The following is a 19,229-nucleotide window of genomic DNA, read 5'->3' as shown; positions in this document are numbered from 1 at the left end:
ATTGCCAATCATAAGATTGCCGTTATGATACAAGGGATTCAACTATGTTGTGGAAAAGGAATTCCCAAAAGCGTTTCAATGCAATGTCTCGTTCCCTTCATCTCAGGAAATCGAGGTTACATGAGTAACCAGAGACGTTTCTCCACTAGAACACTTTTAAAATCAAACTATCAATTCTCTAGGACATTCTGATCCAAATATATCACTCTCAGCCATTATGAATGGAAGTCAATGGGGTGTGGCTGCTAGGGTGCTCTAATTGTTTGCTAAGTAGTTTCCATGATGATACCTGAAGTCTGATTGCTCACCCAAGTATGCCAACTGTCATTTCTCTAGGACATTCTGATCCAAAGATATCACTCTCAGCCTTTTTGAATGGAAGTCAATGAGGTTTGGTTGCTAGGGTGCTCTAAATGGTTGCTAGGGTGTGGCTAAGTACTTTCAATGATGATCATTAAGGGATGTAGAAATGAGATGTGAGGAATATGTTGTCATGGTCTCGGTGAGTCCGCTGGTTTGTTTTAATTTGTCATCACGTTCTCTGTAATCTACATTGCCATGGAAGCCGTGATTGTTTCCATAGTAACGCTGATCATGCCAGCTTGCTGCCAACAAGCGGCACCTGATTGCTATTAGTTCCCTGGCTATATCTACCTCCCTTATATCAACATGGAATTAGTGCAAAATACAAAAGAGCACTTAAAATGGACTACAAATACTTTTAATAACAATCCATGTGAACATTAGATGAATTCATACTAATAATACAAACATTAATGTATTAATATAAATGGAAGTGCATGTTTTTTTTCCCAAATTATTTTAAAATGAAACACGAGCACAGATTTTACGCATGTGCAGCTACAAAATAATGAACAAATCACTCTCTGCAACAACTAGTTTTTCAGAGTCATATAAAAGATTCGTTCAAAATTAACGAATCATTCATGAACAACCCGTCACTAGGAACATATTATAAATTAATATCACTTAAATGTGATGTAGTAATTTGACACTGATGGTACTCCACTACTTGTTGAAAAAGCAGCACAACTTTAAGAGTATAGACGTGTCACACTACTACTGCACCCACAGTATTAACTTAACTGCTCCGTATTCTTACTTGTTCTCTCGCAAGTAATGGAGGTCCCACCTGAAGACGATCCAACTTGAGAAACTGCCGCCAAATGTTTCGCCCCCTTCATGTGGCTCTTCAGTGGCCTTCCCCATACTTGACAGCCCGAAGTCCTTTTTGCATAACTTACAACAAGCTCTATGTACATTGCTTGTGTCTGGCAAGAGCCAACCATAATAAATATGTCTATGTCCAGCTATGCTATATTGAATTTACACTGACCAGGCATGATAGTTATCTAAACCATGACCATTACTATTAAGGTTCAAATTAGCCAATTAACAAAAATGAGTCTGAGCGTGAAAATGTCACTAAATTTTATCAAATTCCTCCACCGCAGTGGTAGTTTTAAAATGGTGAGGGAGGGGGACTCCAATGTTAGTCACACAGCCCTTCCAATCAAGGGTGGTTTGTGTCCTGCCTGCGGGGAATATTACAAATATCATTATAGACTTTAATGACTTTTTTATAATTTGTACAAAATCGCATACACATTCCATTTTTAATTTCAAGCACTTTTAAGCACTTTTCCGCAAAACAAGCCGATTTTCCAGGTTTTCCAGACCTTACATTTCGAAAAGCTAAATTTTAAGGTACTTTAAGGACCTTGTGCGAACCCTGTTATTACCTTTCTTCATTAAGCAGATGCTTTTATCCAAAGCAACTGACAAACAGCTATTCTTCCAAAGGAGAAATTAAAAATAAAAAAGCTGTCAATTTAATAATTTATTTGTCTGATTTACAAGGAGTGGCTGAACGGCAAAATATTTCAGAATTAACTAATTGTTGACATTTCTTGTTGTATGGCTCCCTCTGGTGGACAAAAAATACAACAGCCTATTTATATACAATTACAGCATTATTACAGTTGTAAAAAAATAGCTATTTCTTATATTATAGCTTTGCCAAATTGATGAAAATTGGTATGTTACCTCAATGTTCTCAGAAAGTTTTGATAAGTTTGATTTTTTCACTCACAAGATACAGGCCAATTAGTAATTACAGGCCACACCCAAAAACATATTCGCTTATATCTTTAAAACGATTTGACATTAACTTTCTGTCAGAAGGGTCTGCAGATGATGTATACCAAGTTTTGTGCAAATAGGACAAACAGCTTAGGACGAGTTAAAAAAAGTAGGTTTTTCAAAAAAATCTAAATGGTAGAAAAGACTGCATGTGGAAATAAAAATCCATGTGATCATATCCTTTAACGGCACTAACGGATTTGGAGAAATAAAAAATATATTTTCTAGCCTATACAGTTCCAAAGTTATTAGCAAAAACGAAAATTAGCACCACCATGTGGCCGATTCTCACAACATTTAATATACAGCTTCCTTGTGTTTAAGTTTCAGGACCTTCAGCCGTTCACAATTCAAATTATTACATGCTGAAATTTGATTGGCTGCTGGCGGCCATTTTTGTTAATTTGTCGAATCGATTATTTAAGGATATGTTAGCATTTGAACCAAAGAAGATTCATATTTAATTTTAACATTGTCACTCAAATGGCTGCAAAGTTATCACCATTTTAGTTGTAGTGCCCCCTAGGGTTGGAGTAAACTTCGCTTACATCTTCTAAACGTTCTGTTGACTACGTGTCCCGAGTTTGGTTACGTTTGGAGTTTGCGTTGAGTAGATATTGATCAATTACTCAAATCACGTTTAATCGAAGGAATTATATCTTTAATATCTTTGGAAAGATTTTACATATCGAAATTCTTTTGATAACTTTTTGTCAGGGGGCTCTGCAGATGATGTATACTAAATTTCATGCCGATCGGATTAACGGTCTAGGAGTTCGAAAAAGCCCTTACGGTTCCAAAGTTATGAACACAAATGTAAAGGTGCTTATTATAGCGCCACCTAGTGTCTGACGGATGGGTTTTTTGGTGCCTGAGTAGTGGGGGCGATTTGGAACCATCCTGCCAAGATTGGAATCTCTACCACTTACGGTCTCTGACACCCAGACACATTTAGGGCAGAAAAATAAGAAGAAGAAGAAGAAGAAGAAGAAAAATAATAAGAAAATCGGAACTAATACAACAGGGTTCCTGCACCTTCGGTGCTTGGACCCCTAATAATAAGAAAAATAAAAATAAAATCTGAGCAAATACATTAGGGTTCCTGCACCTTCGGTGCTTGGATCTCACAGAGTTCTTTGACTTTTACCGGAAGTGATGCAGACAATTTTGTGCCAGTCTTACACCCTAATAAAAAGAAATCAGTACAAATACAATAGGGTTCCAGCACTTCATGCTTGGACCCCTAATAATAATAATAAAAAGAAAATTAGTACAAATACAATAGGGTTCCAGCACTTCGTGCTTGGACCCCTAATAAGAAAATCGGAAACAAATACAATAGGGTTCCTGCAACTTCCGTGCTTGGACCCCTAAATATGTCGGATTAAATAAACCAGAGATTGAAGACCCACTGCCGTCTTATGGTAACAGGACAAAGGCTGTGTGTCGGCTCTGTTTCACCGAAGTCAGTATGTCTAAGGAAGCACATCTAACATGATGACTCATTTGCAGCGACATCATCACGTGTCTCTTGAGTTTAAGGGAGCAAAGCATAAAACAGCCTGTGCAAATTAATCTCGCCACAGCATTCAAGCAGCCTCATACTACAAGCTCAGACAAGGTTAAAGCGATAACGAACACCATAGGAGTATGTGACGAGGAGGAGGGCATGGTCGGGCGAGCGTCCTCACAGCCCGGCCACGCCCTCCTCCTCGTCACAGAGTATTTATTGCTGAAGATATGTGACCATACTCGACCATACCGTCATCGAGAACACAGGATTTAAGCATCTGCTTAACGTGCTTCAGCCCCGTTATAAAGTTCCTACATGAACGCATTTCAGCAATTCTGTAGTGTCCGCTCTATATAAACAAGCACACGCTGTAATTGTCCAGCAGGGGACATAGTCAATGCTAACAGATCCACCCTCTCCTCTGATATTGTGGATATTCTGATTTTACTGAGAAAAAAAAAATTTGAAAATTGAGTGATGAGAACAAGTGGTTAGCTGAAAGTCAAAAATCACATAAATCTGCACTGCTAATGTCTTAATTTGTTACAATTATTATAATCATACTTTTCTTTTTAACTTTTATTATTTATGTTTTTATACAATGTGCATATAAGAGGCTCTTAAGTTTTGCATTATAATTTTGTTGAAGAAAAAGTGCAGTCATGTATAAATGAGCCTTCACAATAAGAATTGTTGCCCATCAGCCACTGTGTTTTCAAAATAAATAATTTATAGTAAGAATCTTTGTTTTCCCTGCTGTACCGAAACCGTACTGAACCGTGACCCCAAAACCGAGGGATGTACCAAACTGTGCATTTTGTGTACTGTTGCAACCCTACGTACTAATGTCCTGTACCATATGTTTATCTAGTTAATGCATGTTTGATGATATGTTGTATTAACGTACTGTATTATATGCTTATTTGGTCATTGTATGACGCAAAGCAAATTTCAGAAGAATCGGACCATGAAAAGTATTATGACTATTAATACTATTATTATTATTATTATTATGTTTTTGAGAGAGAGAGAGAGACGGGTTGTGTCTCAACACTGGTTGTGTTATCTCTAAGTTTCATAAAACAGAGGACTAGCATGAACTCATGACTATTTTAAGAAAGTAAGTTACTGTGTTGTTTAGCATCATGTTAAAAGTAATATATGATTTCCATTTTGTACAATTATCATCAACATTGTACAATTTATAAATAAATTTAAAATAAAATATTCCCAAATTACTTTGAAATAGCTCTCTCTATCGCAAATGTTAAATTGATAATCATGTTTAAATAGAATAAAATAATAATTGTAAATGTTTAATTATTGAGGTCTTTGAACTTTAAAACTTTGTAAATAAAAAGTTAAAACATTATAGTTTGTCAAATGACAGGTGAAAGTGTTAGTGAGTGTGTGTGTGTTTTTTTTTACATTATTTATTTACTTTACAATATGGTTCCATTCATTAACATAAGATAACACAATATTTTTTTTACAGCATTTATTCACCTTTGTTACTGTTAGTTACTAAAAATCTAAAAATTGTTTGTGAAAATGTCAAAATATACAAATTTTTATTTCAAAATGTATTAATATATGTTGGAATTAGCATTAACCAATATTAATAAATAATGTAAAAGTGATATTTATTGTTAGTTCATGTTACTGATGTTAACTAACATTAACAAATGGAACCTTATTGTAAAGTGTTACCAAATTTTCATTTTTGGGTAAATATATCTGATTTATTAAGATAAATATCTAAATGATAAATTCTCACCAGTTCCATTAAAAATGACTGTTTCTGACAAAATGCATTGAAAATGTTAAAAGATGAAATCCTGAGAGAACCTTGCTGCTAAATCAGTTATGAACAATCAACAGAAAACAGCATTGAAAAAGATGCTTTTAAAACGAATGCTTCCCGTTGTGTATCATGTTCATTCAGGGTTACTACTAACAGCCAAATATACAAGGAGATTTACTGCCTTAATCAGCTTCTTAGTATGTCTTAAATCAGACTGGCAAGGGTGGCATGTCTTGGCCACAGCGTCTGTCTAATTATTTAAGTTTGCCTCTTAGTAACTCCTGTTTATTATTAACAGATAATACTGAAAGCATCTTTCATGTGCATAATAAGGTGTTAATTTGCTAATTTTATTAGACACAAAATATGTTTAAATATTACATACTGTATTCCTGAGTCATTATAGGAAATAAGGAAATGTCCTTTTTATAAATATCCATCTATTTATTTATATAAATGTTTTTATTCTTTAAAATTGGATAATATTCGTTTTCCAAAAATAATTTTTTGATAATAATGATTTTTAAAGCAGTAGTTAAGGACTTAAAGATAAAATCTCCAATTAGACACATTTTACTCAAAGTTCCATGTACTTTACTACAAAATGTTCTTTATAGTTAAAAATAATAAAGGCTATTCTTCAAAAAATTACTTAAAATAGTTGTTTTATGAAACTGTATTTTCTAGTGAATATTATTTAAAATGTCTCAGGAATCTCAAAAGTATTAATGTAATCTGTTTTGGAGTTTGTTAATTGTCTGAAGGCAGATTTACTATTATAGGAAAGCTGATCTTTGATAGTCTGTTAGATTTACACATACAGGCTGTGCATCTGATCTGATCTCTATGTGCTTACATTGTATGTGTTCCTACATGGATCATGCACATGCCAATGGGAGATCAGGGTCAGACATGGGTCAGCTGTGTTGGCTCAACATTATGTGTGGGTTGAGTTTATGAGTGTGTGTCTTTAGTATATGGCTAAAGACGGTAACATAAATGGCTCTGGCAGTGAAAATTGTGCAACGTGAACTAGAGACAAGTGTTTTGCTGCTGGGAAGTTTTTACTTAAAAGGTTGGAAAGTGTAAATATTATGTGACAGCGCTGAAGTGATTTTAGTCAGAAAGAATGGACCCCTTTTGCAATTGCATTGGTGCTTTTTTTTTTTTTTTTATCTACAGGAGCTTGCAGTTGTGTGTAAGTGTGTTTATTTCATTGTTTTACTTTGTTATAGAGTAGTATTCATTGCTAGACTTGTGCTGTTTGTTTACTGGCTTGAACTCGCATCGCTTAAACGTGTGTTGGTGTGTGTGTGTGTGCTATATTGTTTTGACTTGTCCCAGGGTACTCACTGCTAGATTTAGAGTTGTTTGTCCAGTGTGTGTAAAACCATCATTGTTTTTAGTGTCCATAAACAGTGCTTCACTTGTTTTGAGTATTATTTATTGTTAAAGTGAAGCATAATTTATTTGCGGTGTACTGAAGTCGCGTTTGTTCTCGCGCTGTTCACCTGTAGTTTCGGTTGCCAAAGTGACTAGCTTTGTGCTAAGTAGCATTAAAGCGTGTCCTGCTTTTTTCACTGTACGGCTCATTAGCATTGTGTATATATGTGACGTGAATACTGACGCGAAAGCGGCAGCGAAAGTGGTAGCCCTTGTGTGAAGACCTACTTGTGTAAAGACCAGCGAGTCTACCTGTGTGAGTCCACCGAGCAAGGACACCGACAAGGCGCCACTCACCATAGCACTTAAGTATCTTTTACTTTAATCTATTTTATTTTCCTTGTACATACTAACATGTCTACTTCAAGAATAACATATGCTTTTAAGCACATCCCTGTTATCTGTTACAGACCGTTTACACAATATAGACGCAAGACAAACCGCAACCCACATAACCTACGGCTACTTTGCACTTTGGCACCTGCTCCGCTGTCTTTCTCAGTGGGACTTTGGAACTGCCAGTCAGCTGTGAACAAAGATGACTTCATTCCAGCTTTTGCCACACAGTCCACCCTCAGCATCCTGGCACTGACAGAAACATGGATATGTCCAGAGGATACAGCAACACCTGCTGCTCTCCAAAAACAAATTCTTCTTCTCTCACACCCCTCGACACACCGGTAGGGGTGGGGGAATCGGTTTGATCATTCATAACAACTGGACTTTTTCACCACACTCTTCTCTATGTAACAATACAACTTTCCATTTTATTACAAACTGGAATAAAAAATTGGACTAGTCTTCCTCAAAGGTGCTCATTGGATCAGCCTGGTAATTTCTAAACTAATCTTTGTTATCTCTTAAACTGATTAAAACCTCTGCACGCCTGTCTCATAAGAGTTGCATTGCAGCCAGACAATCAGAATGGATTTTCTGCAAGCTCTTGCCATTTCTGCTGCAATATGCATCATGCTTGCTGCCATGCATGCTCTGTAGGTATTCACTGGGCATGCTATCTGAGACTAACCTGAAGCATTGAACAAATTTAAATCTCCTTGAAACTTTCTTGTATTAATTGTTTAGTGTTTAACAAGTACATCAACCAAAACATAAAGTACTGCAAAATAATCAATCCCATATCCATAACACATTTTTATATAATGACATAATTTTATTATATTAATATTCATTAATATTTATTATAGCTATTACTATAGAACACACACCAAGAATAACACTACTATTATATATATAACCATTTAAATAAATACTTTTTATTAACATTCATTGTACTGGTTTAAGAATAGACCACTGAAAAACCACTATGAATAACCTATTAGGAACATATCGCATGGTGTTTCATTCGCTGCTGAACGCAATTTGTACGTGCAATTCTAATCTTGCGGTCCGATTCTGAGCGCTATGTAGCAGAGGATGCCGCAGACCACCGTATCTGATACACCCTGCCAGTGCTGTATAGCATCACTATGTCCCAGACACCTGGATCATCTCTTAAACAAGCAGAATGTGCGCTTGACGACACCATGCATCTGGATATATGCCATGTTATAATGCTCTTTTCCATCATTTGATGATTATTTGATTAATTACTGCTGATATGATCGGTTGAAAATGTTCACAAACATCTCTTTTAAATAAAATTCATTTTACTGTCTACTTTTATTTGGTGATAATAGTGTGGTCTAAATTGCACCAGGCAATTTTTGTGAATGAAGCGCAATTGACAATGAGCCTAATTTACACAAAGGAGGCCTGTTTGCCCAGAAAGGAATGACAATAACTTCACTTAAAAGACGCAGCGCAATTTCAGTGCCTGCTAAAATAGATTGCGGGTGATTAATGAAGACGCAGATTTTTGCACTTAAATATCATGCAAAAGTGACGCAACTGTTTAGTGAATTCACCCCTCAGTGTTTCTGAGTCAAAGCTCACCATCTTTAAGCTTGTTCTATCATCAAGCATCAAATGCTCACAGACTTGTAGGCAAACAGAATAATTTCTAGCATTTTATTTGAGCACCTTTCAGTTTCTGTTGCTCTTGTTTTCGCGTACAGTGCTTAAAACTGTGATTCGCGGGCACGGCTTTAAAGCGTGGCCACGCGAGTGGCACACAGCGCAGAGGGAACAACCTCAACCCTGAAAATGCGTCCATGGCCATGCGCTAAAGTTTGAGTGCTTGAGATTTTGCAATAGCAAAGTAGACAGACTCATTTTACATGTTCTTCTTTTCAGTTCTGTTAATAGGCGTCGGCTGTGGATTTTCCAAGCATCCAAACTTTTCGGTCGCACGAATGGGTTCAAATTTCAATTTTGGTGTTCTATTTCTATTTTAGCTGGTCCTGAGTTGGTGCCCTTCGGAGTCCTGGTGCCCTTGGGCACTCGCCCAATTGCCCATATGGTTAATCCACCCATGACTAGTCATGATACTCCACCAGGCACTGAAGACTGAGTTAAAGTGGTGTTACGTTCATCACTGATTTCCGGTTAAAGAATACATTACACGTATGCATCTCCGAAGATGCAATTTCATGTTGACAATTAAAGTATTATTGTTCACATATTAGAAACTGGATTTTGAGGAGTTAACATTGTGATGAGTAATTAATTAGTAGTTATAATTATTTACCCTAGTTATTAGTTCTCAGTGAGGCTAATAAAATGCAGTAAATATTGTTTAGCTAACAGTGAATTACCACAGTCATCAGATCGCTATTACTTACTGATTAGTTAATTGTGTTTCTATATTAGTTAATAATAGTGACTGAAGTGTTAATGTAGTACTACTCATTTGTCCTGCATTAATTCCACCTATTAAGGGTGAAACATTATACCACGGGTCTGTTGAATGCTTGATTCTGATTGGTTCTAAGATGTTCTAAGGTGTGCAATTATTTTCCAGTAAACAGTTCCAGGTCTTGTCCGCATAACTGTTCCATATCACTTTGCCAAATGATTTCAGTTATTTCAAAGAGCCATACAGGCTACCACAGCAAAATAACCAATTAATACAAGACATAGGCTAAGTACATTGGGTAAGAATGACAAACAATGTCTATAATATCCTAAATGTATTAAAATTTTGGTTGAAAAGCGCCAAATAACAATAATCTTGTCTACTTATTGTATTAAATATGCACACCAGAGCAAAAGGGGAAAACACTGTCTTACCTTTTATCAAGTGCCGAAACATTGCTTGGTGAAAAACAAACTGGAATCATGTTTAATGGTGTAACAGTCACTTAAAGTAGGCTACACTTCTTCACAACGCAACACAAAGAGTGAAGCACAACACAGGTGTTTCAAGTTGCGTGTATAAAAATGAAAGTCTTTTTAACTTTACTCGTGTCTAAAAATGCGGCGATCCCGTGTGATGCGCTGACAGAAAAAAAAGTGAGATTCAGCCAGCGCAACAGTCAAAGACGCCCATCCAGGGCATGTGAGTGTCAACAGAAAAACAGTGCAGATGCACACAAAAGGATATTTGAACAGCCTATACCTCGCCCTATACTTGAAAAACTGACCCAAACCCGGACGGAAAACCTGACCGTTTGTCGGAACTCGTCGAGCTCGTCAGGTTGCAGACCTGTATTGCACGTGTAGAATTACCGAATAGTGATTTTGATATTCGAATAGTGCCGCGTCGAACGGTTAACTGAATGTCAACTATCTGTGCACATCCCTAACGTGGACACACAGACATACGCGCATTAGGGCGCCTAAACACTTGAGTTAACGCGGCATCATAGAACACTGCGTATGCATTGATTTCAAAGGGGATGGTGCGTCCAAGGATAGAGAGGGAAAACGCAAGGGTTTCCGATAGTGAATCTCCTTCATGTGACCAAAAATTGAAAACATTAAATTTTTTGCTGAAACACACTCTGGTGTAAGCATCCATTGACCAATGGGAATCTCGGAGAGGCGGGACTAGTTGCGCTGTGAAATAAAAAAAAATATGGCGGACAAACTCAAACATGCGATGTAATTATTCCCTGTGCTCTATTATCTTTCTTTGTCTGGCTAAAAAGATATTAATTGTGGAGAGAGAGCCTGGAGAAGAGTTTCAATGTTTACTAGTACATTGTCAAAAAATATATATTTTAAATTGCCATCTCTATTCTTGACTGCCTCTTCCCTGTGTGGTACACACCTTCCAAACAGATCTTTCGAAGTCCCATGCGTCTGAGCTTTCCCTAGTGGGTAAACACCCTTCTGTACACACTAAGTGCACACCTGCATCTCAGTGGGGTTGAAAACAGTTGTTAAAGTTTACAGCGGAAAAGGTCCTCCGCTGTGCGTCGTGGCTGCATTACCACCTCTGGGTGTACATTATTAGAATAATCAATTATTCCTTACGTACTCTAAAGCGTTACTGGCCAAAGTATACTTTGATTTTGATGCAAACGCTCAGTGTCTGCGTACAGTCGAACGCGAGCCTGTAAAAATATACTCCAGTTGACGGTGCACACATACACAGGCAGTTGGCCGATGCATGCTACGACTGTTATAAGACACCGGACTATTTCTCCTCATGAGTTAGACCCATAAAGATGTCTTTATATTTTTTCAGACTCAAGTTATACAAATGCAGGTATCTCCTCACCTCCTCACACACGTGCTCCACTGTGCAACTCCACTGTTGTTGTTTTTACCTTCGTCTCCTGTTATTTACCTGTGATTACATCTTCTAGCATTCGTTTGTGACAGCAACGGCTCAAATGTGAGTATTGCCACCTTGTGGACCCAGTAATTCATACAAATACTGTCAGGCGCATACGCAGTCTGCTCATTCAAAGATGCACGGTTAGAAAAGTCGGGCTGCGCATGTTCAGTGCTCGAGATTACGTCACGCGTCCTCTACGAGCATCTGCGTCTGACCGAAGTACACTGGCGGCCAAAAGTTTGGAATAATGTACAGATTTTGCTCTTATGGAAAGAAATTGATACTTTTATTCATCAAAGTGGCATTCAACTGATCACAATGTATAGTCAGGACATTAAAAATGTGAAAAATTATGGGGGCCTGGGTAGCTCAGCGAGTATTGATGCTGACTACCACCCCTGGAGTCGTGAGTTCAAATCCAGGGTGTGCTGAGTGACTCCAGCCAGGTCTCCTAAGCAACCAAATTGGCCCGGTTGCTGGGGAGGGTAGAGTCACATGGGGTCACCTCCCCGTGGTCACGATTAGTGGTTCTTGCTCTCAATGGGGCACGTGGTAAGTTGTGTGTGGATCACGGAGAGTAGCATGAGCCTCCCGTGCTGTGATTCTCCGCAGTGAGGTGAGTAACCGCACCACCACAATGACCCACTAAGTAGTGGGAATTGGGCATTCCAAATTAGGGAGAAAAGGGGATAAAAATAAAATAAAATAAATAATGTGAAAAATTACTATTACAATTTTAAAAAAATGTTCAGAACTTCTTAAACTACTTCTAAGAGTTCTCATCAAAAATTCTCCATGTGCAGCAATGACAGCTTTGCAAATTCTTGGCATTCTAGCTGTCAGTTTGTCCAGATACTCAGGTGACATTTACCCCGCACTTGTCATAGATGTGTGTTGGGCACTTCTCACGCATCTTACAGTCTAGCTGATAGCTCAATGGGGTTAAGATCCATAACATTCTTTTCCAATTATCTGTTGTCCAATGTCTGTTTCTTTGCCCATTCTAACCTTTTCTTTTTGTTTTTCTGAAGTGGCTTTTTCTTTGCAATTCTTCCCATAAGGCCTGCACACCTGAGTCTTCTCTTTACTGTTGTACATGGAACTGGTGTTAAGCGTGTAGAATTCAATGAAGCTGTCAGCTGAGGATATGTGAGTCATCTATTTCTCAAACTAGAGACTCTGATGTTCTTGTTTAGTTGTACATCTGGGCCTTCCACATCTCTTTATGTCCTTGTTAGAGCCAGTTGTCCTTTGTCTTTGAAGACTGTAGTGTACACCTTTGTATGAAATCTTCATTTCTTTGGCAATTTCAAGCATTGTATAGCCTTCATTCCTCAAAACAATGATTGACTGATGAGTTTCTAGAGAAAGCTGTTTCTTTTTTGCCATTTTTGACCTAATATTTAAGACATGCCAGTCTATTGCATACTGTGGCAACTCAAAAACAAAGACAATGTTAAGCTTCATTTAATGAACCAAACAGCTTTCAGTAGTTATGTATCACACCGAACTGTAGAGGACACAAATAGAAGCTTCATCTGCTGGGTTTCCCCAGACAAGAACTCGTCATCCTCTTCAGAAATCCTCTGGTAAATTACATTGCCTTGTGCAATGTAATAGACAGTGGGGTCAGGAATTCTAAAGCCCATTAGCTAAATCCTGATATATCCATGGAATGTGCTCGACCATTCCACGGTAAGCTCCCTCAGACAAGGTCAGGAAGTTCTGTATCACGGCAAATCATGATCCTGGAGGGGGAGGGTTTGGCTAAGTCTTTCAGAAGGCTTTCCGATTTCCCTCTTTGTTGCCTTGCATTAGTCATATGTTCTTTAGTTCCTGGAAGAGTTCAACAGTTATCTAATTAAAGAGTTAACTCTCCTTTTAGTTGCCAAGTCTTTAGGGCTTTAGGCTCTGTGCCGTCATCCACTGTCAATACCGGCTTGACATTTCAAACTACTTGCTACTGCTGGACTTTTGAATGCGAGAAAGTATCTCCAAGTTTCACTTGGAAAGAAGTCCTGTAAGGAGTTATGGGTGCCCACGGATCCAGCCTAGATGAAGTCTTGGCTGAGGATATGCACCATTGGTACAATAAGTTCATGAGGGAATCTCCATCTGGACTAATCACGCTCTTTGAACTCAAGACCATGCTACAGATGCAGGGAATGTCTGAGGAGGCCAGTGGCTATGTGGACCAGGTCTTCTTCACCTTTGACATGGATGGGGTAAGATTGCTTTTTCATTAACATCAAGTCATTGTATGAATGGTTATCATATTATACAATTTGGTTATTCATTTATACCCTTACAGTATGATGCTCAATACATATATGACTTTCTTCAGTGGAACATAAAAGGAGAAATTGTGGATAATTGTTCTAGTCTGTCTTTTTTAAGCAATTAAAATGAATAGCGACTGAGGCTTAAGGCTGATTTATACTTCTGCATCGAACCTACAGTGGCCGATACGGTGGTTTGCATTTATAGTTCTCCATTGGTGTGTCTGCGTCATTCTGTGAGTACATAGCCAAGAGCTAGAATATTAAGAAAATGCCTTTATTTCTGAAATAAATATACATTTCATAAATAAACAAAAGTTATGTCATTTGTAAAATGCAAAAATATTTATAACATTATTGTAGCATTAAAAACGAGTTCAATGTATATTGTATTTAGGTACATTTTATTTATTACATGTTGCCAGCCATGCAGAGAGACAAAAAATCAGGCATAGAATGAATGCTTGATCTTGAGTCCCTTAAATAATAATACATTCACTGATGCTTCTTACTGAAAAACAGAATAACAAAACATCAAATTAATAAATAACTCGGTTGACTAACAAAAAATTGGTGTCGTTGTAAAACTTAGAAGCTGAACTTTACAATGCATATAGACAGTTACCAACTCTTAAAATGTGCTTTTTAATTTACTGACAAATTAGAAGTGTTCCATTTACATAACTTATCAAACATGTACAATATGTATGTAAAATTATTTACTGTACACTGTCAAACATACAGTCAAAACATCAAATATTGTGTCACTCACACACCTAATATATATTGAGCCCTGGGAAAAAGCACAGAGTTTCTAAGTTGTAAAGAGATGTGTCTTTTTGTTGTGTTTTCACTTGCAACTTCATGAAACACAATCATAAAGTAAATACAGCAGACATTCCCAAAAAACAAAACAAGTCCAACTACAGTGTGACACAATCACTGATCAGTGGATATGATGCATAACTTACATTTTAATCAACATTATGCATCAAATGCTGTCGACTGAGCTTAATTTCTACTGAACCCAGAATATTCCATGCTAGTAAAGTACTGTGCAGTGACAAAAATGTATGGTTGTTTCTACTTTATATTTATGTCTAATTTTTCATAATCTCTGTTTGTCTCTCTCTATACACTATATATATAATTTATAATGTATTATTTTCTTTTCAGAGTGGCTATATAGATTTTGTAGTATAATTTATATAATTATATATATTCTTTAATATATTTAATGTATACTTTATATATTTATTTCTCAATTTCATTCATTGTTTTCCTCTTCAGGATGGCTATATAGATTTTGTGGAATACATTGCAGCTGTAAGTCTTCTACTCAAAGGTGAAATAAACCAGAAACTGAAGTGGTACTTCAAACTCTTTGATCAGGATGGAAATGGCAAGATTGACAGGGATGAAATGGAGACCATATTCAAGGTAAAATATATATTTGGCCTCTAATTAGTGATTTGTTTGCCCTGTAAATGTACTAGTCCTAAGAGACTAGAGTCTTATATCCTGTAAATAACCTGCTGTAGAAGTAGAGATTAGTCTTGGGACAATCATTTGTATTTAATCCTAACCTAAATCCATGATGGCCTTTTGCTGACCTGCCTCATTACTAAAAATGCAGTTTATATCTTATTGCACCTGTCCATATTATGGAAGTATTCAGGTAGTTTTGTAGTTATATATTGCTTTAAAGTAAATAAAATTCATGATAATGTAAATAAGCTTTAATTAGCTCAATGATGTAAATTAAAAGCATACTGTAGGATAAATAAAGGAAATTGAAAGGAAAGGAAGGATTTGAAAGAATGACAATATTAATGGCATGCTTCTTTGTTGGATAAACAGGGCACCTTATAGCTGAAGTGGGTAATTGGTCACTAATATCACCAAACAGTTACATTGCTTTCAAACTTACTTTCCCAAATACTCCCTCCTTGTATAAGTCTAACGAACAGATGGTCCTGCCTCAAGCTCATGCCTTTGGTTGAGTCAGTAATGCTGTGTCAGGGCTGGTTGGGACACTCAGACAAACAGCAATGTATATTTGATACCAGCTATAAGATAATATTGGCTAATGTGTTATGTATCATGAACAATTTTTTTTTTTTTTTTTTTTTTTTACAGCATTTAGTAGCACTGGTTAATCTTAATTTATAAATATATACTTTTGTTTATTATGAGTGTAGTATGTCAGTTCATAATGTATTACCAAATGTTAATGTGTTAAAATGTTAATGTTAAAAATGTTATTGGAAAATGTATAAATGTTCTTGGTAATGTTATTGGTATATGTAGAAATGATCATTAACCATTAATAAATGCTGTAAAAGTATTGTTTGTTGTTAACTATTGCATTATAATATTATGTATACAACCTTATTGTAAAGTGTTACCATTTCATTTTTTATATGATTTCAAAACTTTCTGTGAATTTTAAAGATCTCAGTCACACTCTAACTCAGTCACACTGCAGTTAAAAGTTTTGAAAAAAAAGGGGGAGGGAAATTAGGCTGGGACTAAAGTAAATTGATATAAAACAGCAGAAAGTATAATATTATTAATTATGTATTTATTGTGCAGGCCATTCAGGACATTACCCGCAGTTATGACATCCCTCCAGATGACATTGTGTCTCTGATCTATGAGAGGATTGATGTTAACAATGAAGGTGAGTCCTGCCATGTCTGAACCAAAAATATATTTTTAAAGTTTTGGACAAGAAGCAGATTATAAAATCTTCAGAATTACTTGCAAGTTACTGTAGCTTCTTTTTTGTTAATTGCTAAGTCTTTTTTTTTGTGTGGAATGGGGTGGGGGGTGGCTCATGTCTGTTCCCGCTTAGGGCACTATGTGAGTCAGGACCGTCACTGGCTACTTGCCAAATAAATCAATAAAAGGACCAGAAATGTTGATTTAATTCAAAAATATTGTATTATATGAGAAGAAAGAGACTGTGTTTAGTGTCTGCTGTATTTTTCAGAATATAAGTCAAAAAATGTTTTTAAAGGACCTGCGATTTATGGTCCAAAGTAACTTATTTACATTACTTTGATACTTGGGGCAGAGGTGGGTCAGAGCAGGCTTAATTTAGTCTGGCTTTTGCGTCTTTACACAGAAGTTTGAGCTGGTTCAGAGCAGGCTTAACTCTGCTGTGTAAAAACACCTTTAAACATGAAGTGATTTTTTTTCTTTAACAATGTTTTTCATGCAAGTGCGACGCACTTGTTCTACCCTCAAACCGTTCTATGGGACTCGAACTGGCATCTCCGGCATGGGAGGCTAAAGCCTCTAGCGTCAGTCGCTAGTGCACCTCTTGAGGTCAGGAGAGTGAGGTTTATACACATTGCACAGCTACCAGCTGGCTCCCGTTGTACTCACCCCCTTAAACCTCACTCCCATCCGGGTCACGGCACCATTGTGACACTCCTGTTCTACCCGCTCCGTAAGGGACTCAAACCGACGTCTCTGGCATGAGAGGCATGTGCGCTAACAAGGAGGCTAAAGGCTACAGCCTCTAGCGTCAGTCGCTAGTGCACCTCTTGAGGGCAGGAGATTGAGGTTTATACACATTGCACAGCTATCTATCAGCTGGCTCCCATTACACAAGACTAAAGTTTACCATATTTGTGGAATGTGCCATGCTGCAGTTTATCAATTAGAGTGAAGTACTCCAGAGAGGCATGAAATAAAATCACGTAATATTGGATTGCATGACAGTCATATAATGTAAAGGCAAGTGCATTCATCTCAATATATTTTATTTTCTTTGGCAGGTGAGTTGACCCTGGAGGAGTTCATCACGGGGGCTAAAGAACATCCTGATATCATGGAGATGCTCACCAAAATGATGGACCTTACCCATGTCTTGGAGATCATAGTTAATGGACAGAAAAAGAAGGAATGACTGCTCATGCATATCACGCATTGGATAATGAAAGGACCCCCTCCCACTCTGTGGCTTAAAAACAAAGCGTAGAGCAGACTTGCTTAATAAAGGGTAAATCTTGCCAGCAGTGTTTCAGTGGTGGACACGGGCGATGATCGTCATCTCTGATTGTCTTTCAAACACATTCTTTCCATCTCTATGCCTCCTGATGTTCAGAGAGGGGAGATCACTGTCTGACCCTTTGACATTCAACTGACTTTCCTGTTCTGAAAATATAATTCTTGCAGGCAGAAATGACACAAGAGGAGAATAACTTTGGTTAGTGTGTTATTTATTTGCAGGGGTGTGATGTGCCTGTAAATGCCCCAAGTATTTGGACATGAAAACCACACACACTCAAAATATGAATGTCATTGATGTACATTGTTTTAACGATGTTAAAGAAAGGTTGCACAAGCACACTTTTGAACAAAAATATTTACCAAAAAGAAGGTTATAAATTTTACAAATTATAAAACAATAGATGTATTCTTCAAAATTAAAACAAAAAGCATCTAGACACTTCCGTGTTGCCAAACAATGAACATGTCCATAGTTAATGTGATGAACTACATCTTTGGTTACAGACTTCATATATCCACTAAAAATAATCTTTGGATTAAAATTAATTGCAAAAATGGCTAGGATAAGTGAAGTTACTTCTGAGAAAAGGTCTAGCATAATTTGTTTGCAGATACCACTTGATATTTGGTTATCTATTGAACTTGCATTCAAGTGTGGCTTAAGTGTCTAAATACTTTTGGGGGTGACATTATATGAAGGGGCCAGAGTTTTATATATATATATATATATATATATATATATATATATATATATATATATATATATATATATATATTTGTACAGTTTTTCTATTGTTATCAGTAATATATACTTCGACTTTCCACATATTGTGCTAAATCATAGACAGTTCTGCAAATATAACTTTTAAACGTTGCCTTATTATATCAATAAATGTAATATGCACTACAATCTGCACTCATGTTTCCATATTTTATTAGGGGTGCTTCCTAAGACATACATTATTATTAACCTACTTTTGTTCATACTGAGGTTTAGGGATTTAAACAAACTTGTAATGTTAGAGGGGGTGGGCTCCACATGCCAAAAAGGCGTTTTACGGATACTCTGTTTAATTTGAATTTACATTGTTAAGGGAGCAATGACTGTGATAGCGAACACTTTGTTTAAGGATCACAAGAATGGAAATGAAATCATGTCACTCTCCAACGTTCAACTGGGGGCTAACACAATTGCAAGACGAGTCACGGCTATGTCAGCAAATGGAACAGAGCAGCTGGAAAAAGATTTAGGTTCATGCAAATGGTCCAGTGTGATGAGTCTGTGGATTCTAGTAATATAGCTCACCTGATGGTTTTTAC

The 19,229-nt window shown here is 36.9% G+C and overlaps 1 protein-coding gene and 1 long non-coding RNA gene across 2 annotated transcripts; both read left to right on the top strand.

The window, feature by feature from the left end:
- The first annotated feature begins 6,426 nt into the window (after positions 1-6,426).
- On the top strand, positions 6,427-7,733 carry LOC127430140 (uncharacterized). The gene is made up of 2 exons (XR_007895410.1): positions 6,427-6,555; positions 6,663-7,733. It is a non-coding gene; the product is annotated as an uncharacterized LOC127430140 (long non-coding RNA).
- Positions 7,734-12,641: 4,908 nt separating this feature from the next.
- Positions 12,642-18,609, top strand: guca1c (guanylate cyclase activator 1C). The gene is made up of 4 exons (XM_051679657.1): positions 12,642-13,832; positions 15,177-15,326; positions 16,482-16,569; positions 17,675-18,609. Exons 1-4 carry the CDS (start codon positions 13,638-13,640, stop codon positions 17,803-17,805), a joined length of 564 nt encoding a protein of 187 aa, XP_051535617.1. The 5' UTR covers positions 12,642-13,637; the 3' UTR covers positions 17,806-18,609.
- The last annotated feature ends 620 nt before the right edge of the window (positions 18,610-19,229 follow it).

Source organism: Myxocyprinus asiaticus, chromosome 39, assembly GCF_019703515.2.
Source record: "Myxocyprinus asiaticus isolate MX2 ecotype Aquarium Trade chromosome 39, UBuf_Myxa_2, whole genome shotgun sequence".
Taxonomy (NCBI): domain Eukaryota; kingdom Metazoa; phylum Chordata; class Actinopteri; order Cypriniformes; family Catostomidae; genus Myxocyprinus; species Myxocyprinus asiaticus.
This window is presented reverse-complemented; position numbering and strand designations above follow the sequence as displayed.

Coding starts and splice junctions, on each gene's coding strand:
- guca1c (XM_051679657.1), top strand. CDS start 13,638: ATGGGTGCCCACGGATCCAGCCTAGATGAAGTCTTGGCTGAGGATATG. Junction 13,833..15,176: donor TCACCTTTGACATGGATGGG/GTAAGATTGCTT, acceptor TTTCCTCTTCAG/GATGGCTATATAGATTTTGT. Junction 16,570..17,674: donor GATTGATGTTAACAATGAAG/GTGAGTCCTGCC, acceptor TTTCTTTGGCAG/GTGAGTTGACCCTGGAGGAG.